The sequence below is a fragment of the Gobius niger genome, assembly GCF_951799975.1.
Source record: "Gobius niger genome assembly, contig: SUPER_1_unloc_1, whole genome shotgun sequence".
Classification (NCBI taxonomy): Eukaryota; Metazoa; Chordata; class Actinopteri; order Gobiiformes; family Gobiidae; genus Gobius; species Gobius niger.
Genome location: NW_027639333.1, coordinates 2,120 through 26,585, shown reverse-complemented (window position 1 = coordinate 26,585; position 24,466 = coordinate 2,120). Strand labels below are relative to the sequence as shown.

At 39.5% G+C, this 24,466-nt stretch overlaps 1 protein-coding gene across 1 annotated transcript; it reads left to right on the top strand.

Annotated features, from left to right (window-relative positions):
- Nucleotides 1-7,316: 7,316 nt before the first annotated feature.
- On the top strand, nt 7,317-23,759 carry LOC306981147 (aminopeptidase RNPEPL1-like; the record flags this gene model as incomplete). Its single annotated transcript, XM_079583036.1, has 9 exons — nt 7,317-7,918; nt 9,648-9,788; nt 13,009-13,277; nt 15,939-16,174; nt 18,488-18,601; nt 21,083-21,195; nt 22,932-23,034; nt 23,108-23,338; nt 23,410-23,759. The coding sequence occupies exons 1-9, from the start codon at nt 7,481-7,483 to the stop codon at nt 23,757-23,759; spliced, it is 1,995 nt and encodes a 664-aa protein (XP_079439162.1). The 5' UTR covers nt 7,317-7,480.
- Between the last annotated feature and the right edge of the window lie 707 nt (nt 23,760-24,466).

The window sequence follows — 24,466 nt, the reverse complement described above, 5'->3', positions numbered from 1 at the left end:
CATTATTTTTGACATTTTTTTTCATATTTTTAAAACATTTTTTTCATATTTTTGGACTATTTTTTCATATTTTTTGACAATTGTTTTTCATATCTAACTATTTTTTCTGCTTTTTTGCCATTTTTTTTCTCTGCTTTTTTGCCATTTTTTTCTGCTTTTTTGCCTTTTTTTTGTTGCTTTTTTTAACCAGTTTTTGCCACCTTCTTGTAAGTGTTCTATGGCGTTTTTGTAACTTTTTTGTTTGTTGGCGACACCCTAACGTCACAGATAAAACTGGGCGTGCTTTTACTATGAAAAAACACGCGGATCATTCACTTCCTCCTGTTGATTTTTCTGCAAATGTCAATAAACGATCCGCAAACATCAGGAGTACATCAGGAGTACACGCACATCTGTGAGGACAGAGCTGCAAATTCACGAGGTTTTCAAACAAACAAAAAATAGCAAATTTGTGAGAGAAATAACTAGGGAGGCACCGATACCACTTTTTCTAAAACCGATACGAGTACTTTGATTTAAGTACTCGCCGATACGAGTACAAGGCATTTTCTTCAACATTCTTGCTTTTTTCACAGCAGATTGGTTTGTAATTAGTTAATTTACTCATGTACATTTCCTTAAGTAAAGTATTCGACACATTTAAGAGCCGTTATATTAGAATTGAGCTGATGACATTTATTTATTTTCATTCAATATAATTTTTATTTTTTATTGCACTGTCATTTATGTGTTTTTTATTTAACAATAGTATTGAGATGTTACTTAAATGATCTCTTTTCGTCTTTACTTCAGCTCCTGTAGATTTTCTCGTGTGTTTGTAGTAACTTAGCGAGAAGCTACAGCGTTTTCATTGTTCTGCTGCAGCTCATTTTCCCTCAATATAAACATGCTGTATGTCTTTCATTTGGATTTTCTGAGGACTTTTTAGTCGCTGGGTTAGTTTTTCAGATGAATAAACCCCTGGGCTTAAAACGGCGTCAGAATGGCCAAAACTGCTAGCCGCGAGTTAGCATCGTTAGCCTGTATGTTGTAAACACTGCAGACGCTGCAGCGAGTTAGCATCGTTAGCCTGTATGTTGTAAACACTGCAGACGCTGCAGCGAGTTAGCATCGTTAGCATCGTTAGCTTGTATGTTGTAAACACTGCAGACGCTGCAGCGAGTTAGCATCGTTAGCATCGTTAGCCTGTATGTTGTAAACACTGCAGACGCTGCAGCGAGTTAGCATCGTTAGCATCGTTAGCTTGTATGTTGTAAACACTGCAGACGCTGCAGCGAGTTAGCATCGTTAGCCTGTATGTTGTAAACACTGCAGACGCTGCAGCGAGTTAGCATCGTTAGCCTGTATGTTGTAAACACTGCAGACGCTGCAGCGAGTTAGCATCGTTAGCATCGTTAGCTTGTATGTTGTAAACACTGCAGACGCTGCAGCGAGTTAGCATCGTTAGCATCGTTAGCCTGTATGTTGTAAACACTGCAGACGCTGCAGCGAGTTAGCATCGTTAGCATCGTTAGCTTGTATGTTGTAAACACTGCAGACGCTGCAGCGAGTTAGCATCGTTAGCCTGTATGTTGTAAACACTGCAGACGCTGCAGCGAGTTAGCATCGTTAGCATCGTTAGCTTGTATGTTGTAAACACTGCAGACGCTGCAGCGAGTTAGCATCGTTAGCCTGTATGTTGTAAACACTGCAGACGCTGCAGCGAGTTAGCATCGTTAGCATCGTTAGCCTGTATGTTGTAAACACTGCAGACGCTGCAGCGAGTTAGCATCGTTAGCCTGTATGTTGTAAACACTGCAGACGCTGCAGCGAGTTAGCATCGTTAGCATCGTTAGCCTGTATGTTGTAAACACTGCAGACGCTGCAGCGAGTTAGCATCGTTAGCCTGTATGTTGTAAACACTGCAGACGCTGCAGCGAGTTAGCATCGTTAGCCTGTATGTTGTAAACACTGCAGACGCTGCAGCGAGTTAGCATCGTTAGCATCGTTAGCCTGTATGTTGTAAACACTGCAGACGCTGCAGCGAGTTAGCATCGTTAGCATCGTTAGCTTGTATGTTGTAAACACTGCAGACGCTGCAGCGAGTTAGCATCGTTAGCATCGTTAGCCTGTATGTTGTAAACACTGCAGACGCTGCAGCGAGTTAGCATCGTTAGCATCGTTAGCTTGTATGTTGTAAACACTGCAGACGCTGCAGCGAGTTAGCATCGTTAGCCTGTATGTTGTAAACACTGCAGACGCTGCAGCGAGTTAGCATCGTTAGCCTGTATGTTGTAAACACTGCAGACGCTGCAGCGAGTTAGCATCGTTAGCATCGTTAGCTTGTATGTTGTAAACACTGCAGACGCTGCAGCGAGTTAGCATCGTTAGCATCGTTAGCCTGTATGTTGTAAACACTGCAGACGCTGCAGCGAGTTAGCATCGTTAGCATCGTTAGCTTGTATGTTGTAAACACTGCAGACGCTGCAGCGAGTTAGCATCGTTAGCCTGTATGTTGTAAACACTGCAGACGCTGCAGCGAGTTAGCATCGTTAGCATCGTTAGCTTGTATGTTGTAAACACTGCAGACGCTGCAGCGAGTTAGCATCGTTAGCCTGTATGTTGTAAACACTGCAGACGCTGCAGCGAGTTAGCATCGTTAGCATCGTTAGCCTGTATGTTGTAAACACTGCAGACGCTGCAGCGAGTTAGCATCGTTAGCCTGTATGTTGTAAACACTGCAGACGCTGCAGCGAGTTAGCATCGTTAGCATCGTTAGCCTGTATGTTGTAAACACTGCAGACGCTGCAGCGAGTTAGCATCGTTAGCATGTATGTTGTAAACACTGCAGACGCTGCAGCACGAACAACATTAAGCTCTGGTTAAATCCAGCTCAGACTCTGGTTTAGAGAGCGCAGTCTGTAATAAAGTCAGCTCTATGTGGATTATTGTGTTTACACTAAACTATTCTACAGTTTGTTGCTTCTTCTCTTCTCAGCTGAGAGCTGCGCCTCGTAGCTGCGCCTCTTGGCTGCGCCTCGTAGCTGCGTGTGGGACAAATGGTAATAGATGCCCATGATTATAAAACACCACCCATTTATTTTTGTAACTAACACTAAATTCATATTTTATTTAACATACAAGAAGTGGAATGTAAAAAGGTCATTTTGATCAGGAGATACTTTGGGAACGCACACGCACAGGGGGATGGCAGCTCGGGGGGGCCTTGCGGGTCCTTATTAGATTTTGCCTCACGAAGAATGGCGTGGTCATAGCATGTTTCTTCTGTGTTTACAGGTGAGCGATGATTATGTGAAAAATAGCTTCTTGTAAAGTTTCGGTTGATGGCATAAATGTCCCTTGTTGTGCAAACAATTATTAGATTTTGCCTCACGAAGAATGGCGTGGTCATAGCATGTTTCTTCTGTGTTTACAGAGTACAATAAACGGCGAGAAAATACCCTCTAAGGGTCTTTATCCGACCACTAATGCTACATGCGCCTCGTAGGTGCACTGGCCACACGTCACCTCGTATCGGTTTCTGGTATCGGGACCTCATGAATGAGTAGAGTATGAGTACAAGCCTGTGGTATCGGCCCGATACCCGATACTGGTATCGGTGCATCCCTAGAAATAAAGCAAAAAATTGCTTAAAACATGATCATAAACACGAGGAGATGCTTTGTCCCAGACTCATTTCCAGCTAACCCTATACAGAAGAAATAACCGAGAAACGAGACTTTATCATCATTTATGTTTTTGTTAAACGAATAAAGGAACATTATGTTTTGTCAGCTGTGGGGGAGGATCAGGTGATAAAGGTGTAACTGAAGCCTTGGCTGTTAAAGGTTTGTTAACGACACTTTACACATGAATTTAAACTGTATTTATTTATTTTTGCCTGACATATTGAAACATCTTTCACTTAGAACTTCCTCGAGGTTTCCGTACTTTGTTTTTGCACATCAAACATTGTTTAAAATAAATGATGTCTCTTCTTCACTGTCACTTTATGATGGTTTGGTCTTATTGTTTGTTGTAATGTCATTATTAGCTCTAAAATCTGGATCAAATCCTGACAAAAAAACACTTCCCACAGGCACAGATGTGTGATGGGGTTAAGTCTCTTTTCTTTCAACCCCTTAACTCCCGCCTGAACCGAGCACATTTTCTCCAGTTTGGCTTTACCCCAATCCAAAAGCTTCTGGAAAAAAGCTGTGAAAAAGCAACAAAACTGAGACGAAAACAATGATGGAAATGTGACAAAAAAGTGAGAAAACATTGACAAAAAAGTGACAAAAATGTCACAAGAAATGGACAAAAAATTGTCGAAAAAATGACAAAAAAATGACCAAAAAAAGGACAAAAAAATAACAAAAATGTGACAAAAAATTGATAAAAATGTGATAAAAATTTGATTAAGAATTGATTAAAAATGACAAAAATGTGATAACAAATTGACTAAAAAATGACAAAAAAAATGACTAACAATTGACAAAAAATGACAAAAAATTGACAAAAAAATGACAAAAAATGTCATAAAAATTTGACAAAAAAATGACTAAAAATGGACAAAAAAAATGACAAAAAATGTGACCAAAAAATGACAAAAATTTGATAAAAATTTGACAAAAAAATGACAAAAAATGACAAAAAAATTGACAAAAAAATGACTAAAAATTGACAAAAAAATGACAAAAAATGTGACCAAAAATGACAAAAAAATGACAAAAAAAATGACAAAAAATGACAAAAATGTGATAAAGATTTGACAAAAAATGACAAAAAATTGATAAAAATTTGATAAAAAATTTACAACAAATGTAGAAAAATGTGATAGAAAAATGACTAAAAATTGACAAAAAATGTGACAAAAATGTGATAAAAATTTGACAAAAATGTGATAAAAATTTGACAAAAAAAGGACTAAAAATTGACAAAAAAATTACAAAAAAATTACAAAAAATGACAAAAACTTGATTACAAAATGGACTAAAAAATGACTAAAAATTGACAAAAAAATTACAAAAATGTGATAAAAATTTGACAAAAAAATGACTAAAAAGTTACAAAAATGAGTTGAATACCCAACAAAAAAATGATGGAAAAAAAAATCTGATGACGTGCGGAAAAAGATCCTCTCGGTTCAGGCGGGAGTTAAGAGGTTAAACAATTTTTTTTTTTTTAATATATAAACATTATAGTGCATACACGTGTCATTCAAAAACAAAGACCAGACTATACATATAATAAAAAAACAAGGGGTAAAATGTTTATCATAATCCATCCATCCAGCTTCTTCCACGTGTCCGTTGCCAGGTCTCTCATAAGGGGCGTCTGACCCTACAGGACCTGCCCTGGGAGACCCTACAGGAGCATGAAGCCCCCGACAACAGAGCTCCAGGATCATTCATTTTCTTTATTAAACATTTTAAACACTGCACAAAAATAGATTAAAAGTAAATTGAAAAAAATGAAAGCCGCAAGCGGAATCGAACGGCTCTCGTGGGCCGCGCCTCCACTGCCACTGGAACCGAGGGCTGATGTGCCATTAATATTTGTCAGTAAACATTAAACATTTTAGCCTCTCCACCTCCGCAAAGTTGGCCTTATTCCCCCATTCATTTCCCTGGTATTTCCCTGGTACAGTGTGTTGTAATTACAATAGGCCCTTGTGATGGGAGGTCAGAAAAAATAACTAAAATTACATTATTATTATCATTATTATTATTTAATCTATAGTTTCCGTTTTCCTATTCTGGTTTTCTGGACAGAACAAAGGCGTTTAAATCACATTGAGCTGAACGTCCGCTGCACAGTGGCCCTATAGCGCCCCCTCCCGGCTCCCAAACTTTGTCCTGGAGGAGCCCTTCACTTCCTGTTTGTGTCCCCTGTCCCCAGCTCCTGCTCTGGGTCTGTCCCGTGTGTCTCTGCTCCCCCCGTGTCCCTCTGGTGTCACCCCCCCCGCCCCTCCCCGGTCCTTGTCCTCCTCCGCCTGGGACCCACGGACGACAGCGAGAGGCTCCGCTCACCTTCCCCCGAAGACGGCGCCTCTCCGCCGGCTGCGCTCAGTGCCAGCCACCGGTGCCTGGACTCAGCTCCAGGGGACCGTCGGAAGTCTCTTCGGTGGAGACATTTTGTCCGGGATTTAGCGGAGAGGCGACACTTCTCTCCCCCTCCTCCTCTTCTCCCTGGGGCTGCGCGGAACCAGCGGCGGACTTCAGACCGCGTACCCCGGCGTTAGCGCCTCTCTCCCGGCTGCGCTCACAGACACTGCCCGCTGTCTCCGGCGCCGCTGGAGCCTTTTTTTCCTCCAGACATTGCGGCAAACCACAAACCGTGTACACGCTCCGACTCCCTCCACAGCTGGGTTAACACCACCGGCACCGTCTGACACTCCGAGCTCCAGGTGACACGGCGGTACGCGGTCACCCTCGTACCCGCGAGCAGAGCGCCTTTCCCGGCTTGACCCTGCGGAAGAGCTCGGTGTCCGTCCGTCCCGATGGATCTCGCAAATTCTTTACATTTTTCAACATTTGTTTTAGTCCTTCTGCTCAGGTCGTTTTCCCGCTTGTAAAATGAGCGGGAAAGCTTATTTTCTGACGTTGAATAAATTAAAAAAGGCTAATTTGGCCACTTTTTGACCTTTAACTGCTGCGGCTTAAGCTAATGCTAATGTAGCTGCTAGCTCAGATGATAAAGTTTGATAAACACTCCTCAGTTTAATGTTTACGCGCTTTAATTCAGGGTTTTTACGTGAATATGATACATTTTTATTTTTGAAATTTTAAAATATTTTTTTCCTATTTTTTACGGCTAAATTTAAGCTTATTTTATAACTTTAAAATGCACTTTTATAGTAGCCTAAGTGCTATTTTTGGGTGATAAAAAAAGACAAATACTTGAATTGTTTTTTAAGAAGGATATATATTTTTGCCTAAGCTTTGCCGGACGTGTCCTTAAACTAACTCCAGTATATCAGCAGTTTAATAGTTTTTTAATTAAAAGTGAAATATTTTTTGTGAAAATTGTATTTTTTCACCAGAGTCACTATTTCAGATTTTTGTGGACATTTAAAACAACAGACTGCCTTTACAAGTATATTATTATACTTCACTGAATGAATATTGAAGTTGTAAATCTATTTTCTTAATTTTCCTTGAGAAAATATTTAAAACTTTTTGCAAATTATTCCAAGAAACCAGCAGTTTGTCGCTTTGAATATAGATTTGTAGGTTTAACTTAATCTCTGCTTTATTATTGCAGATAAACACTCCTAATATATTGCTTTCAGGTTATTGAGCACCTTTGTTTTTATTTTATTTTCAGGACTCCAGATTTTAAAGTGCATTTTAAAGATGTTTTTGATGTAAGAAGTGTTTTCCTTTTGTTTTGGTAACGTTATGTAAATGCCGTTAGTTTAGTCAGCCCAGGATAAGTGCTCGGTCGTGGCCGTCTTTCGCCTGTTTAGTCCAGATTTTGACCCGGTTCAGCCCGGATCATGGCCTCTCCGCACTCCCTCTGCTGCTGCCGCTCGCTGTCGGCCTCCGGGGGGCGCTGCGCCGCTCCTCCGTCTGAGCGCTGCCCCCTGGTGGACGTCGCCTCCGCGTCGAACCACGCCCAGTTCCACCTGCGCCACTTCCACCTGGACCTGCAGATAAACTTCGCGGTGAAGCAGATGAGCGGCTGGATGGCGCTGCACCTGTGCCCCGCGGCGTCGGGGGCGCAGACGCTGGTGCTGGACGCCCACCCCTCGCTGCAGGTGCGCTCCGTGGACCTGCAGGACCCGGGCCGAGCGCAGGAGCCGCCCGTGTCCCTGGCCTTCAGCGTGGAGACCTTCTCGGAGTTTGGGACCGCGCTGAGGGTGTCTCTGCCGGAGGTCCGGGCGGGGCGGGAGGTCCACGTGACGGTCCGGTACAGCGCCTCCGACGGCCCCGCGGTGAGTCACAGGCCTCCATTTTTTAGTTTGGGCCCAAACCCGTTTCTAGCTCTCACAATCCCTCCTGCATCCGTATTGTTGTGGTTTCTGAGTCTGATTCTGCTTTGGAATTTGTGATTGTGGCTAACGTTAGCTTAGCGCCCATTCATTCCTATGGCGTAGCTTAGCCTAGTGGCTCACCTTCGTTTGCATACATGTATCAATTAGCATTAGAGCATCAGTTAGCATTAGAGTATCAGTTAGCATTAGAGTATCAGTTAGCATTAGAGCATCAGTTAGCATTAGAGCATCAGTTAGCATTAGAGTATCAGTTAGCATTAGAGCATCAGTTAGCATTAGAGCATCAGTTACCATTAGAGTATCAGTTAGCATTAGAGCATCAGTTAGCATTAGAGCATCAGTTAGCATTTGAACATCAGTTAGCATTAGAGCATCAGTTAGCATTAGAGAATAAGTTAGCATTAGCGTATCAGTTAGCATTTGAACATCAGTTAGCATTAGAGCATCAGTTAGCATTAGAGAATAAGTTAGTATTAGAGCATCAGTTAGCATTAGAGCATCAGTTAGCATTAGCGTATCAGTTAGCATTTGAACATCAGTTAGCATTAGAGAATAAGTTAGCATTAGCGTGTCAGTTAGCATTAGAGTATCAGTTAGCATTAGAGTATCAATTAGCATTAGCGTATCAATTAGCATTAGCGCATCAGTTAGCAATAGAGCATCAGTTAGCATTAGCATATCAGTTAGCATTAGAGCATCAGTTAGCATTAGAGCATCAGTTAGCATTAGAGCATAAGTTAGCATTAGAGCATCAGTTAGCATTAGAGCATCAGTTAGCATTAGAGCATCAGTTAGCATTAGCGTATCAGTTAGCAATAGAGCATCAGTTAGCATTAGAGCATCAGTTAGCATTAGCGCATCAGTTAGCATTAGAGAATAAGTTAGCATTAGAGTGTCAGTTAGCATTAGAGTATCAGTTAGTATTAGAGCATCAGTTAGCATTAGAGCGTCAGTTAGCATTAGAGCGTCAGTTAGCATTAGAGTATCAGTTAGCATTAGAGCATCAGTTAGCATTAGAGCATCAGTTAGCATTAGAGCATCAGTTAGCATTAGAGCATCAGTTAGCATTAGCGTATCAGTTAGCAATAGAGCATCAGTTAGCATTAGAGCATCAGTTAGCATTAGCGCATCAGTTAGCATTAGAGAATAAGTTAGCATTAGAGTGTCAGTTAGCATTAGAGTATCAGTTAGCATTAGAGCATCAGTTAGCATTAGAGTATCAATTAGCATTAGAGCATCAGTTAGCAATAGAGCATCAGTTAGCATTAGAGCATCAGTTAGCATTAGAGTATCAGTTAGCATTAGAGCATCAGTTAGCATTAGAGCGTCAGTTAGCATTAGAGCGTCAGTTAGCAATAGAGCATCAGTTAGCATTAGAGCATCAGTTAGCATTAGAGCATCAGTTAGCATTAGAGCATCAGTTAGCAATAGAGCATCAGTTAGCATTAGAGCATCAGTTAGCATTAGAGCATCAGTTAGCATTAGAGCATCAGTTAGCATTAGAGCATCAGTTAGCATTAGAGCATCAGTTAGCATTAGAGCATCAGTTAGCATTAGAGCATCAGTTAGCATTAGCGTATCAGTTAGCATTAGCGTATCAGTTAGCATTAGAGCATCACGTTTGAAATGTATCACAAACATTTACAATAGGGTCCCCTGTGTTCTGCAGATCTGGTGGCTGGACCCAGAGCTGACGTGTGGACAGAGTCGCCCCCTGGTGTTCACTCAGGGCCACTGCGTGTGTAACCGCTCCTTCTTCCCCTGCTTCGACACTCCGACCGTCAAGAGCCCCTACAGCGCCACCATCAGGGTACAGCGCCACATTACACTCACTACAGCGCCACCATCAGGGTACAGCGCCACATTACACTCACTACAGCGCCACCATCAGGGTACAGCACCACACTACACACACTACAGCGCCACCATCAGGCTTCACGGTGCTCATGAGCGCCTCCCGCAGCTCGTTCAGAGAGCAGCAGGTGTTAAACCTCTTAACTCCCGCCTGAACCGAGAGGATCTTTTTCTTCACGTCATCAGATTTTTTTTCCATCATTTTTTTGTTGGGCATTCAACTCATTTTTGTCACTTTTTGGACATTTTTTGTCATTTTTTGTCATTTCTTTGTCACATTTTTGTCATTTTTTTTCTCAATTTTTTGTCATTTTTTTTCTCAATTTTTTTTCATTTTTTGTCTTATTTTTATCATTTTTCTGTCAAATTTTTGTCACATTTTTGTCACATTTTTGTCATTTTTTCAACATTTTTTTGTCAATTTCTTGTGACATTTTTGTGACATTTTTGCCACTTTTTGTCAATGTTTTCTCACTTTTTTGTCACATTTCCATCCTTGTTTTCGTCTCAGTTTTGTTGCTATTTTCACAGCTTTTTTCCAGAAGCTTTTGGATTGGGGTAAAGCCAAGCTGGAGAAAATGTGCTCGGTTCAGGTGGGAGTCAAGAGGTTAACACGTATGTTTCTTGCTTCAGGTCCCTGACGGTAGAGCCCTGTACTCCCGTGGGAGTCTCGCGGGACACATTTTTAAAGCTCATCGCGGGCGCGGGAGGGGGCGGGTGGGACGATCAACCGCTGTCCCGCAAACTAAATAATTTTTCATTTTCATTTCATTTGTTCATTCTATTTTGATAATGAGAGCATTAGAACCGCAGAATCACTGTGTTCACGCTCAACATGGATAGAAACAGTTATTGGCTCCAGTCACTGCGTAACACGGACAAGCGCAGACTGGATCTATCAAGTCAAACACAACAAACGCACACGCAATGAGTTAGTGCAACATGGCATTCAGCCAGACTTTACTCCACAGAATAAGCATAAAAACACTCACTGTGCACTCCATCTTCTGGGGATCCGGCGAAGAACTTGCTGCTCTTAAACCTCTTTATCCAATGATTCTCTCTCGTCGTGTCGGTCATTAGCGCCATTTGGACAAACTTCTTTTGCATAATCCACAACAACAGGCCTGTCTTTGCCCCGTGCCATCACCGCTTGTTTTGCATGTCAAAAGTTGTAAATAAGCCTAAACTTATCTATGGTGTGGCTGCTGTAACCACGCGCTGTTGACATGTAAAACAAGCGGCGATGGGCGCGGGGCAGGTGGAGACAGGCCTGTGTTTGTGGATTATAAAGTTATTTCCAACTGGAGCTGAGGACTGACCAGATGAGTGAGAATCATGGATAAAGAGGTTTAAGAGCAGCAAGTTCTACAACGGATCCTCAGAAGATCGAGTGCACAGTGAGTGTAATGTTTTTATGCTTATTCTGTGGAGTAAAGTCGGCCTTTAATGTACAACTTATTTGACATGAAGCGCGTGCGTTTGTTGACGTGTTAATAGATTCAGTCTGTGTTTGATGCTACAGTGACAGGGGCATAACTTAGTTTGGGGTTGAACTGGTGTGACTGTCCCATACACCGTGAAAAACCTATGTTATACACAAGGCTATGTGGACAGGCCTGAGCTGGTCTACTTGCTTTTTCCCCATCTTGCATATTGCGGGATTTTTGCGGGCGGGAGCGGGACTGAAAAATCTGTACCGCGCAGACCTCTACCTGACGGCTTCACGGTGCTCATGAGCGCCTCCTGCAGCTCGGTCAGAGAGCAGCAGGTGTTAAACCTCTTAACTCCCGCCTGAACCGAGAGGATCTTTTTCCTCACGTCATCACTTTTTTTTCCATCATTTTTTTGTTGGGGATTCAACTCATTTTTGTAACTTTTTTGTCATTTTTTTTGGTCACATTTTTGTCATTTTTTTGTCATATTTTTTACCAAATTTTTATCAAATGTTTGTCACATTTTTGTCCTTTTTTGGTCAAATTTTTGTCACATTTTAGTCATTTTTTTTGTCACATTTTTGTCATTTTTTTGTCAATTTCTTTATAAAATTTTTGTCACATTTTTGTCATTTTTTTGTCATATTTTTTACCAATTTTTAATCAAATTTTTGTCACATTTTTGCCTTTTTTTGGTCACATTTTTGTCATTTTTTTGTCAATTTTTTATAAATTTTTTGTCACATTTTTGTCATTTTTTTGTCACATTTTTGTCATTTTTTTGTCACATTTTTGTCATTTTTTTGTCACATTTTTGTCATTTTTTGTCCATTTTTTAAAAAATTTTTGTCACATTTTTGTCATTTTTTTGTCAGATTTTTGTCATTTTTTCAACATTTTTTTGTCAATTTCTTGTGACATTTTTGTGACATTTTTGCCACTTTATTGTCAATGTTTTCTCACTTTTTTGTCACATTTCCATCATTGTTTTCGTCTCAGTTTTGTCGCTGTTTTCACATCTTTTTTCCAGAAGCTTTTGGATTGGGGTAAAGCCAAACTGGAGAAAATGTGCTCGGTTCAGGTGGGAGTTAAGGGGTTAACACGTATGTTTGATGCTTCAGGTCCCTGACGGCTTCACGGTGCTCATGAGCGCCTCCCGCAGCTCGTTCAGAGAGCAGCAGGTGTTAACACGTATGTTTGATGCTTCAGGTCCCTGACGGCTTCACGGTGCTCATGAGCGCCTCCCGCAGCTCGTTCAGAGAGCAGCAGGTGTTAACACGTATGTTTGATGCTTCAGGTCCCTGACGGCTTCACGGTGCTCATGAGCGCCTCCCGCAGCTCGTTCAGAGAGCAGCAGGTGTTAACACGTATGTTTGATGCTTCAGGTCCCTGACGGCTTCACGGTGCTCATGAGCGCCTCCCGCAGCTCGTTCAGAGAGCAGCAGGTGTTAACACGTATGTTTGATGCTTCAGGTCCCTGACGGCTTCACGGTGCTCATGAGCGCCTCCCGCAGCTCGTTCAGAGAGCAGCAGGTGTTAACACGTATGTTTGATGCTTCAGGTCCCTGACGGCTTCACGGTGCTCATGAGCGCCTCCCGCAGCTCGTTCCGCAGAGAGCAGCGGGTGTTAACACGTATGTTTGATGCTTCAGGTCCCTGACGGCTTCACGGTGCTCATGAGCGCCTCCCGCAGCTCGTTCAGAGAGCAGCAGGTGTTAACACGTATGTTTGATGCTTCAGGTCCCTGACGGCTTCACGGTGCTCATGAGCGCCTCCCGCAGCTCGTTCCGCAGAGAGCAGCGGGTGTTCGAGTTCTCCATGGAGGAGCCCGTGCCGTCGTACCTCGTGGCGCTGGTGGCCGGCGAGCTGCAGCACTCTGACCTCGGGCCTCGGAGCAGAGTGTGGGCGGAGCCGTGCCTGCTGTCCTGCGCCGTGCAGCAGCTGGGGGGCGCTGTGGAGCGGTGGCTGAGCGCGGCCGAGCGGCTGTTCGGGCCTTACCTGTGGGGCAGGTAAAGTCACTTTAGTAACATGATGCTCGGGGGGGTCAGTAGTGAAGTCCCCCCCCCCCTCACTCGGAGTAACACTGACTGATAGTATCCAGGGATGTTCCACCCGCCTAAACCAAATGCATTCTGTCCTCTTTGGCTATTATATAGGCCTGTGTAACACCTCATTTGAAATATATATATATATATATTTTTTTCAATTTTTGTTGATTTTTTGTCACTTTTTGTTGATTTTTTGTCTTTTTTTTTTTCTTCAATTTTTTGTCTTTTTTTGTTCAATTTTTTGTCTTTTTTTTGTTCAATTTTTGTCACTTTTTGTTGAATTTTTAGTCTTTTTTTTTCAATTTTTTGTCATTTTTTTTTTTCAATTTTTGTCACATTTTTGTTGATTTTTGTCACTTTTTGTTGATTTTTTGTCTTTTTTTTTAAATTTTTTGTCTTTTTTTGTTCAATTTTTGTCTTTTTTTTGTTCAATTTTTGTCACTTTTTGTTGAATTTTTAGTCTTTTTTTTTTCAATTTTTTGTCTTTTTTTTTCATTTTTTTCAGTTTTTGTTACATTTTTGTTGAATTTTTGTCACTTTTTAGTTGAGTTTTTGTCACTTTTTTGTTGAGTTTTTGTCACATTTTTTTTAAATTTTTGTCACTTTTTTGTTGAATTTTTGTCATTATTTTGTTGAATTTTTGTCACTTTTTGTTGAATTTTTAGTCTTTTTTTTGTTGAATTTTTGTCACTTTTTGGTTGAGTTTTTTTGTCTTTTTTTGTTCAATTTTTTGTTTTTTTTTGTTGAGTTTTTGTTACATTTTTGTTGATTTTTTGTCACTTTTTTGTTTAACTTTTGTCACTTTTTGGTTGAGTTTTTTTTCTTTTTCTTTTTTTCTTTGACAGGTTTTTTTGGCCACGTTTTTATTACATTTTGTCACGTTTTCATTGCTTTTTTGTAGCGTTTTGCCCTTTGTATTCATTGTAATGTAAATGTGATCGAGCCACAAAGATGTGACAGCAAAAAACCTCAGGAAACACAACCAGTAAGGAGTAGTAAGTAAATATGCGCTAAACATGAAATATTTTAGTTGTAATATACTGTAATATGACAAAAAGCCGAAACCTAGCTTAATTTGAGTTAGCATTTAGCTCAGAGGACACTTTTAGACGTTAGACTAATCTCCAATGATCTGTACATTCATGAATGATTTCTAACGAGGCTTTGACCTAAAGGTGGACAACAGCTGAAAACATCTGGATCTTTCATGATTTTTTGGGTGGCTAATGCTAACGGCTATATGAAAAATACATTGAGCAGGCTAACGAACTCTGAAAAGTCTCCCGGACTAGCCAACTCTCCAACTGTCTGTATACGTTAGGGTCAAACGCCACTTCTCCTTTTTATTTCTATGTTAAAAACAATTTCGAATGAGCAAAGGAATCTGGTTTCAGTTTAAATTAGTCCAACTCTGATTCATTTCCATAAGTGGTATTTAAGGGTTTTTTTCAGTTCTACTACTTAACTGTGTGATAGGGCGGCAACTCACGATTATTTTGGTAACTGATTTTTTTATTTTTTTGAGTTTTTGTCACTTTTTTGTGATATTTTGTCACTTTTTTTGTTGAGTTTTTGTCACTTTTTTGTTGAATTTTTGTTGAATTTTTGTTGAGTTTTTGTCACTTTTTGTTGAATTTTTGTCACTTTTTTGTTGAATTTTTGTCACATTTTTGTTGAATTTTTGTCACATTTTTGTTGAATTTTTGTCACTTTTTTGTTGAATGTTTATCAATTTTTTGTTGAATTTTTGTTGAATTTTTGTCACTTTTTTGTTGAATTTTTATCAATTTTTTGTTGAATTTTTGTTGAGTTTTTGTCACTTTTTTGTTGAATTTTTGTCACATTTTTGTTGAATTTTTGTCATTTTTTGGTTGAGTTTTTGTCACTTTTTTGTCACTTTTTTGTCAATTTTTTGTCAATTTTTGTTGAATTTTTGTTGAATTTTTGTTGAATTTTTGTTGAATTTTTGTTGAATTTTTGTCACTTTTTGTTGAATTTTTGTCACTTTTTTGTTGAATTTTTATCAATTTTTTGTTGAATTTTTGTAGAATTTTTGTCACTTTTTTGTTGAATTTTTGTCACTTTTTTGTTGAATTTTTGTTGAATTTTTGTTGAGTTTTTGTCACATTTTTGTTGAATTTTTGTCACTTTTTGTTGAATTTTTGTCACTTTTTGTTGAATTTTTGTCACTTTTTTGTTGAATTTTTGTTGAATTTTTGTTGAATTTTTGTCACTTTTTTGTTGAATTTTTGTCACATTTTTGTTGATTTTTTGTAGAATTTTTGTCACTTTTTTGTTGAGTTTTGTCACTTTTTTGTTGAATTTTTGTCACTTTTTTGTTGAGTTTTTGTCACATTTTTGTTGAATTTTTGTCACTTTTTTGTTGAATTTTTTCACATTTTTGTCACATTTTCGTTGCGTTTCTTTGTTTTCTCATTTTTTGTGGCTGTTTTGGTGCTTTTTTCCCAAGCAGGTTTTTGATTAGGGTAAAGCCAAACTGGGGAAAATGGGATCCGTTCAGGTGGGAGTTAAGAGATTAATCAGCAGCAGCAACCCCTACCTGTGGCTTTATCCAAATCTAAAAAGCGGGGGTTAAGATTGACATTGACTTTGCCGCCGCAGGTGTGACCTGGTCTTCCTGCCGCCCTCGTTCCCCATCGTGGCCATGGAGAACCCGTGTCTGACCTTCATCATCTCGTCCATCCTGGAGAGCAGCGAGTTCCTGCTCATCGACGTGGTGCACGAGATCGCGCACGGCTGGTTCGGGAACGCCGTCACCAACGCCACGTGGGAGCAGATGTGGCTGAGCGAGGGCCTGGCCACGTACGCCCAGAGACGCATCACGGCCGCCGCCTACGGTGAGGAGCGCGGAGCATTTAACCTCTTAGCACCCGCCAAAACCAAGTGCATTCTCTCCTCTTTGCCATTGTCGTCACTTTTTATTTCCCTTATGTGTTTGTGCCATTTTTAATTACTTTTCTTCTGGATTTTTGTCTTTTTTCTGCTGGATTTTTGTCACTTTTCTGCTGGATTTTTGTCTTTTTTCTGCTGGATTTTTGTCACTTTTCTGCTGGATTTTTGTCATTTTTTGCTGGATTTTTGTCACTTTTTTGCTGGATTTTTGTCTTTTGTCTTCTGGATTTTTGTCATTATTCTGCTGGATTTTTGTCTTTTTTCTGCTGGATTTTTGTCACTTTTTTTGATGGATTTTTGTCACTTTTTTGCTGGATTTTTGTCACTTTTTTGCTGGATTTTTGTCTTTTTTCTTCTGGATTTTTGTCATTATTCTGCTGGATTTTTGTCTTTTTTTTGGTGGATTTTTGTCTTTTTTTTCTCCATTTGTTTCTTTTTTTCTGCTGGATTTTTGTCACTTTTTGCTGGATTTTTGTAATTATTCTGCTGGATTTTTGTCTTTTTTTTCTCAATTTTTTTCTTTTTTTTGCTGGATTTTTGTCATTTTTTTGCTGGATTTTTGTCACTTTTTTGCTGGATTTTTGTCACTTTTTGCTGGATTTTTGTCACTTTTTTGCTGGATTTTTGTCTTTTTTTTTGATGGATTTTTGTCATTTTTTTGATGGATTTGTGTCATTTTTTTTGATGGATTTGTGTCACTTTTTTGCTGGATTTTTGTCATTTTTTTGCTGGATTTTTGTCACTTTTTTGCTAGATTTTTGTCATTTTTTTGCTGGATTTTTGTCATTTTTTTGCTGGATTTTTGTCACTTTTTTGCTGGATTTTTGTCACTTTTTTGCTGGATTTTTGTCACTTTTTGCTGGATTTTTGTCACTTTTTTGCTGGATTTTTGTCATTTTTTTGATGGATTTTTGTCATTTTTTTGATGGATTTTTGTCATTTTTTTGATGGATTTGTGTCACTTTTTTGCTTGATTTTTGTCACTTTTTTGCTGGATTTTTGCCATTTTTTTGCTGGATTTTTGTCACTTTTTTGCTGGATTTTTGTCACTTTTTTGCTTGATTTTTGTCACTTTTTTGCTGGATTTTTGTCATTTTTCTGCTGATTTTTTGTCTTTTTTTTGCTGGATTTTTGTCTTTTTTCTTCCGGATTTTTTGGACATTTTTCTGCTGGATTTTTGTCACTTTTTTCCTGGATTTCTGTCTCTTTTTTGCTGGATTTTTGTCACTTTTTTGCTGGATTTTTGTCACTTTTTTGCTGGATTTTTGTCACTTTTTTGCTGGATTTTTGTCACTTTTTGCTGGATTTTTGTCACTTTTTTGCTGGATTTTTGTCATTTTTTTGATGGATTTTTGTCATTTTTTTGATGGATTTGTGTCATTTTTTTGATGGATTTGTGTCACTTTTTTGCTGGATTTTTGTCACTTTTTTGCTGGATTTTTGCCATTTTTTTGCTGGATTTTTGTCACTTTTTTGCTGGATTTTTGTCACTTTTTTGCTTGATTTTTGTCACTTTTTTGCTGGATTTTTGTCATTTTTCTGCTGATTTTTTGTCTTTTTTTTGCTGGATTTTTGTCTTTTTTCTTCCGGATTTTTTGGACATTTTTCTGCTGGATTTTTGTCACTTTTTTCCTGGATTTTTGTCTCTTTTTTGCTGGATTTTTGTCACTTTTTTGCTGGATTTTTGTATTTTTTTGCTGGATTTTTGTATTTTTTTGTTGAATTTTTGTCACTTTTTTGTTTCGGTGTTTACATCCTCATTTTCTTTTTTTATCGCAGTTTTGAAGAAACTTTTAGATTCGGAGAACAGGAGAAAACATGGTCAGGTGGGACTTAAGAGGTTAAGCATTGCAGAGTCAGTGGTGAACTCTGACCAGCGTTTCCACAGGCGCGCCCCAAGGTTCTGTCCTCTCACCCCTGTTGTTTATAGTGCACACCCCAAGGTTCTGTTCTTCTGTTCTGCTGGATTTTTGTCACTTTTTTTGCTGGATTTTTGCTGGATTTTTGTCTTTTTTCTGCTGAATTTCTGTCATTTTTTTTACTGTTTTTTTGATGGATTTTTGTCACTTTTTTTTGCTGGATTTTTGTCACTTTTTTTGCTGGATTTTTGTCTTTTTTTTGCTGGATTTTTGTCATTTTTTTAATGGATTTTTGTCAGTCTCTTTGTCCTCTCACCCCTGTTGTTTATAATGCACGGTGCTCGGTTTTTGTAAATCTCTGAATGTAACGGTTTCTCCTGTGGATGGCGTGTGTTGCAGGCGATGCGTTCACGTGCCTGGAGACGCTGGTTCGTTTGGACGCCCTGCACAGACAGCTGCGTCTGCTCGGAGACAACAGCCCCGTCAGTAAACTGCACGTGCGACTGGAGCCAGGTACTTCCTGTCCTCACACGCATCACGCTCTTCACACGGAGCACACACGCAGGGCTGGACGGGCCATCGGGAGATTCGGGAGTTTTCCCGGTGGGCCGACAATAGGGGTTATGCGCTAACGACTTCCGCATTCCATAAGTGAGTAAATCACTTCCGGTCACCGTGGTATTTAATCGGAGCAAGAACTTTTTAGCAGCTGAATACACTGTCACTTGTTTTACACATTGGTCAAAATAGCTCCACTACGTAGAGCTACACATTCTTCGCTGCTCAGACAAGAGATTCCAGGAGTAAAAGTCGCGTATTTATTGAATGCTAACGCTTGTGGAGCCGTAGCTATCATTAAGCTAGCTTTAGCCGCCTCACCCGACGCACTGTATTTAAATTCATGTACTGCCCACGGACGTGTATTTGCATCGTCTGTGATCACAAACGATACACAAGAGCCAGTTTTAATAAAGTATATTCAACAGAAGACTTCGAACTGACGCGTTATTGATGTAACCGGACTGTTACGATGCTGTGGCTGTTCTTCTGTAGATGCATTAAGCCTGTTCTGAAGCCTTTTCACACACACGCACACACGCACCTCTGGATACGATTTCCACATGTTGTATGTATATTTCACTGAAGGCTAAGCTGAATTTATGAAACTAAACTGGAGCTATTTTGACCCGTTTTCCAATGTGTAAAACAAGTGACAGTGTTTTCAGCTGCTAAAAAGTTCTTGCTCCGATTAAATAACACGGTGACCGGAAGTGGTTTACTCACTTATGGAATGCGGAAGTCGTTAGTGCATAACCCCTATGATCGGGAAAAGCCATTAGATTAACTATCTTTATGTAGATGCAATTACACAACTCCTGCACTAGAGGGATGTGACGCCTTTCTTGAGTCCTGGTTCACAGATCATCTGGTATAATGAGCGATGGGCCTCTGGGACATAACACTCATGCCCCTCACATTGTGAATATCAGAGGAAATAGTTTATTGCAACTCCCTCCAGGACCCACAGAACCTTAGACTGCTATTTTATTTTTGTCATTTTTTTGCTGGATTTTTGTAATTTTTCTGCTGGATTTTTGTCTTTTTTCTGCTGGATTTTTGTCTTTTTTCTGCTGGATTTTTGTCATTTTTCTGCTGGATTTTTGTCTTTTTTCTGCTGGATTTTTGTCATTTTTCTGCTGGATTTTTGTCTTTTTTCTGATGGATTTTTGTCTTTTTTTTTGCTGGATTTTTGTCACTTTTTTGCTGGATTTTTGTCATTTTTTTGCTGGATTTTTATCTTTTTTCTGCTGGATTTTTGTCTTTTTTTTTGCTGGATTTTTGTCACTTTTTCTGCTGGATTTTTGTCATTTTTTTTGCTGGATTTTTGTCACTTTTTTTGCTGGATTTTTGTCATTTTTCTGATGGATTTTTGTCACTTTTTTTGCTGGATTTTTGTCACTTTTTCTGCTGGATTTTTGTCATTTTTCTGATGGATTTTTGTCATTTTTCTGCTGGATTTTTGTCATTTTTCCTCTGGATTTTTGTCATTTTTCCTCTGGATTTTTGTCATTTTTCCTCTGGATTTTTGTCACTTTTTTGCTGGATTTTTATCTTTTTTTTGCTGGATTTTTATCTTTTTTCTGCTGGATTTTTGTCACTTTTTTGCTGGATTTTTATCTTTTTTTTTGCTGGATTTTTGTCTTTTTTCTGCTGGATTTTTGTCTTTTTTTTTGCTGGATTTTTGTCACTTTTTTTGCTGGATTTTTGTCACTTTTTTTGCTGGATTTTTGTCATTTTTCCGATGGATTTTTGTCTTTTTTTTGCTGGATTTTTGTCATTTTTCTGATGGATTTTTGTCATTTTTTTGATGGATTTTTGTCTTTTTTCTGCTGGATTTTTGTCATTTTTTGCTGGATTTTTGTCATTTTTTTTGCTGGATTTTTGTCTTTTTTCTGCTGGATTTTTGTCTTTTTTCTGCTGGATTTTTGTCTTTTTTTTGCTGGATTTTTGTCATTTTTCCTCTGGATTTTTGTCATTTTTTTGCTGGATTTTTGTCTTTTTTTCTGCTGGATTTCTGTCATTTTTGTTGCTTTTTCTGGTCCCTTTATAGCGCTTTTTTGTTGTGTTTACGTCCTCATTTACTTTTTTTCTTTTTTATCGCTGTTTTGAAGAAGCTTTTAGATTCGGAGAATTTGGAGAACAGGGGAAAACATGTTCAGGTGGGAGTTAAGAGGTTAAGCATTGCAGAGAGTCAGTGGTGAACTCTCTGACCAGCGTTTCCACTGGCGCACCCCAAGGTCTATTTTTATACATTTTAGACAAATGTTTGCAAAGAAGTGCATGCTGGGAGTTGTCAGGTGACTCCGTCTTGCCCCTCGTCGTCAGTGCAGTTTGTAAATCTTCTATTTTCTATTGAAAGGATTTACAATGTTTGGCCTTTTTGGGGCTTCTGTTCTCACTCCTCACCTCTCTGACGTTTGTGGTTTCTGACAGGAGTGAACCCCAGCTCCCTCATGAACCTCTTCACCTACGAGAAAGGCTTCTGCTTCGTGTCCTACCTGTGCCAGCTCTGCGGAGACACGGGCAAGTTCGACCGCTTCCTCCGGGTCAGTGCCAACTCGACACGACACGACAACACTCATTATGACCCGTTGCTGCCCCACCATAACTAGTTTTGTCATTTATTTGTCCTTTTTTGTCACATTTTTGTCCTTTTTTTTGTCCTTTTTTTGTTATTTTTTGTCATTTTTTTGTCACATTTTTGTCATTTTTTGCCATTTTTTGTCATTTTTTGTCACATTTTTTGTCACATTTTTTGTCACATTTTTGTCATTTTTTGTCATTTTTTGTCACATTTTTTGTCACATTTTTGTCATTTTTTGTCATTTTTTGTCATTTTTTGTCACATTTTTTGTCACATTTTTTGTCACATTTTTGTCATTTTTGTGTCATTTTTTTGTCACATTTTTGTCATTTTTTGTCACATTTTTTGTAATTTTTTGTAATTTTTTGTAATTTTTTTGTCATTTTTTTGTCATTTTTTGTCACATTTTTGTAATTTTTTTTGTCACATTTTTTGTCACATTTTTGTCATTTTTTTGTCATTTTTTGTCTCATTTTTGTCATTTTTTTTGTCATTTTTTTGTCACATTTTTGTCATTTTTTTGTCATTTTTTTGTCATTTTTTTTCACATTTTTGTCACATTTTTTGTCATTTTTTGTCATTTTTTTGTCACATTTTTGTCATTTTTTGTCATTTTTTGTCATTTTTTGTCACATTTTTTGTCACATTTTTTGTCACATTTTTGTCATTTTTTGTCACATTTTTTGTCACATTTTTGTCATTTTTGTGTCATTTTTTTGTCACATTTTTGTCATTTTTTGTCATTTTTTGTCATTTTTTGTCACATTTTTTGTCACATTTTTTGTCACATTTTTGTCATTTTTGTGTCATTTTTTTGTCACATTTTTGTCATTTTTTGTCACATTTTTTGTCACATTTTTTGTAATTTTTTGTCATTTTTTTGTCATTTTTTGTCCTTTTTTGTCACATTTTTGTAATTTTTTTTGTCACATTTTTTGTCACATTTTTTGTCACATTTTTGTCATTTTTTTGTCATTTTTTGTCATTTTTTGTCATTTTTTTGTCATTTTTTTTGTCATTTTTTTGTCACATTTTTGTCATTTTTTTGTCATTTTTTTGTCATTTTTTTGTTATTTTATTGTCATTTTTTGTCACTTTTTTGTCACATTTTTGTAATTTTTTTTGTCACATTTTTTGTCACATTTTTTGTCACATTTTTGTCATTTTTTTGTCATTTTTTGTCATTTTTTGTCACATTTTTGTCATTTTTTTGTCATTTTTTTTGTCATTTTTTTGTTATTTTATGTCACATTTTTGTCATTTTTTGTCACATTTTTTGTCACATTTTTTGTCATTTTTTGTCATTTTTTGGTCATTTTTTTGTCCTTTTTTGTCACATTTTTGTAATTTTTTTTGTCACATTTTTGTCACATTTTGTTGTCACATTTTTGTCATTTTTTTTGTAATTTTTTTGTCATTTTTTTGTCACATTTTTTGTCATTTTTTTGTCATTTTTTTGTCTTTTTTGTCACTTTTTTGCCAACTCGACACGACACAACTTCTTCTTCTCTGGTTGGCTGATATGGAATGGCAGCGTCTTGGAGATAAGGCGGAGCTAAACCCTTTATGGATTTAAATGTGAGGAGCATAAGCTTTATTTTAGATTTGGGTAAAGCAGGGGGAAATGTGCTCGGTTAAAGGGGGGGTCAGAGGCTTCAAGGCGAGGCCTCTTTGACCAACCTGCCCGTCTCTCTGCAGGAGTTCATCCGTGAGTTCAAGTTCAAAAGCGTCGTGGCTCAGGACCTGATCGGTTTGTATCTGCAGCACTTCCCCGAGCTCAGCAGCGCCCCCACCAGGACAGGTCAGGAGACACTCTTTATCTAAGTCTGCTTTACACACTGCCTGACTGTTCTCCTCTGGCTCCTCCTCCTCAGGCGCTGAGTTCTCGCGGTGGCTCTCGGCCTGTGGGCCTCCTCTGTTCGAGCCCGACCTCTCAGCAGGGGGCGCTCTGACGCAGCCGGTGTTCGACCTGGTGCGTCTGTGGAGCGACCCCTCGCGACCTCCCGACCCCCAGAGCCTGGCGACCTTTGACCTCTCATCCTGGAGCACCTTCCAGGTCGTGCTGTTCCTCGACCGCCTCCTGGACCAGGCGCCGCTGTCCCAGGGTACGAGGATTCGCCTCTTTGTTAGCCCGTAGCCCCGCCCTCCTCACGCGCTGCCCTCTGATTGGTTGCAGAGCTGATGTCCCGCCTCTCGTCGCGGTACGTGGCGCTGTTCGATTCGCTGAACGCCGAGGTGCAGATCCGCTTCCTGCAGCTGGTGGTGAGGAGCCAGTTCCTCCCGGAGCTCGGGCGAGTGAGAGCCTTCCTCCACAAGCACGTGAGTGACACCCTGAAGGGGGCGCTGTGGCCTCCCCCAGGGGACGCCGTGACCTCCCCCAGGGGGCGCTGTGGCCTCCCCCAGGGGGCGCTGTGGCCTCCCCCAGGGGGCGCCGCGACCTCCCCCAGGGGGCGCCAGCGACCTCCCCCAGGGGGCGCCGCGACCTCCCCCAGGGGGCGCTGTGGCCTCCCCCAGGCCTCAACATGACACACACACTCCCTGAAGGGGGCGCTGTGGCCTCCCCCAGGGGACGCCGTGACCTCCCCCAGGGGACGCCGTGACCTCCCCCAGGGGGCGCCGTGACCTCCCCCAGGGGGCGCCGCGACCTCCCCCAGGGGACGCCGTGACCTCCCCCAGGGGGCGCCGCGGCCTCCCCAGGGGGGCGCCGTGACCTCACATTTTTTGTCATTTTTTCGTGGTTTTTTCGTCATTTTTTGGTCATTTTTTGGTCATTTTTTTGTCGTTTTTTTCGTCGTTTTTTCGTCGTTTTTTGGTCATTTTTTGTCGTTTTTTTTGTCGTTTTTTTGTCATTTTTTTGTCATTTTTTTGTCATATTTTTTGTCATTTTTTTGGTCATTTTTTTGTCACATTTTTGTCATTTTTTGTCATTTTTTTGTCTTTTTCTTGTCTTTTTTTGTCTTTTTTTTGTCGTTTTTTGGTCATTTTTTTGTCACATTTTTGTCACATTTTTGTCATTTTTTGTCATTTTTTTGTCATTTTTTTGTCACATTTTTGTCATTTTTTTTGTCATTTTTTGTCATTGTTTTGTTTTTTGTCACATTTTTGTCATTTTTTTGTAAATTTCTTTGTCATTTTTTTGTCGTTTTTTGGTCATTCTTTGTCACATTTTTGTCATTTTTTTTGTCACATTTTTGTCATTTTTTTGTCACATTTTTGTCATTTTTTTTGTCATT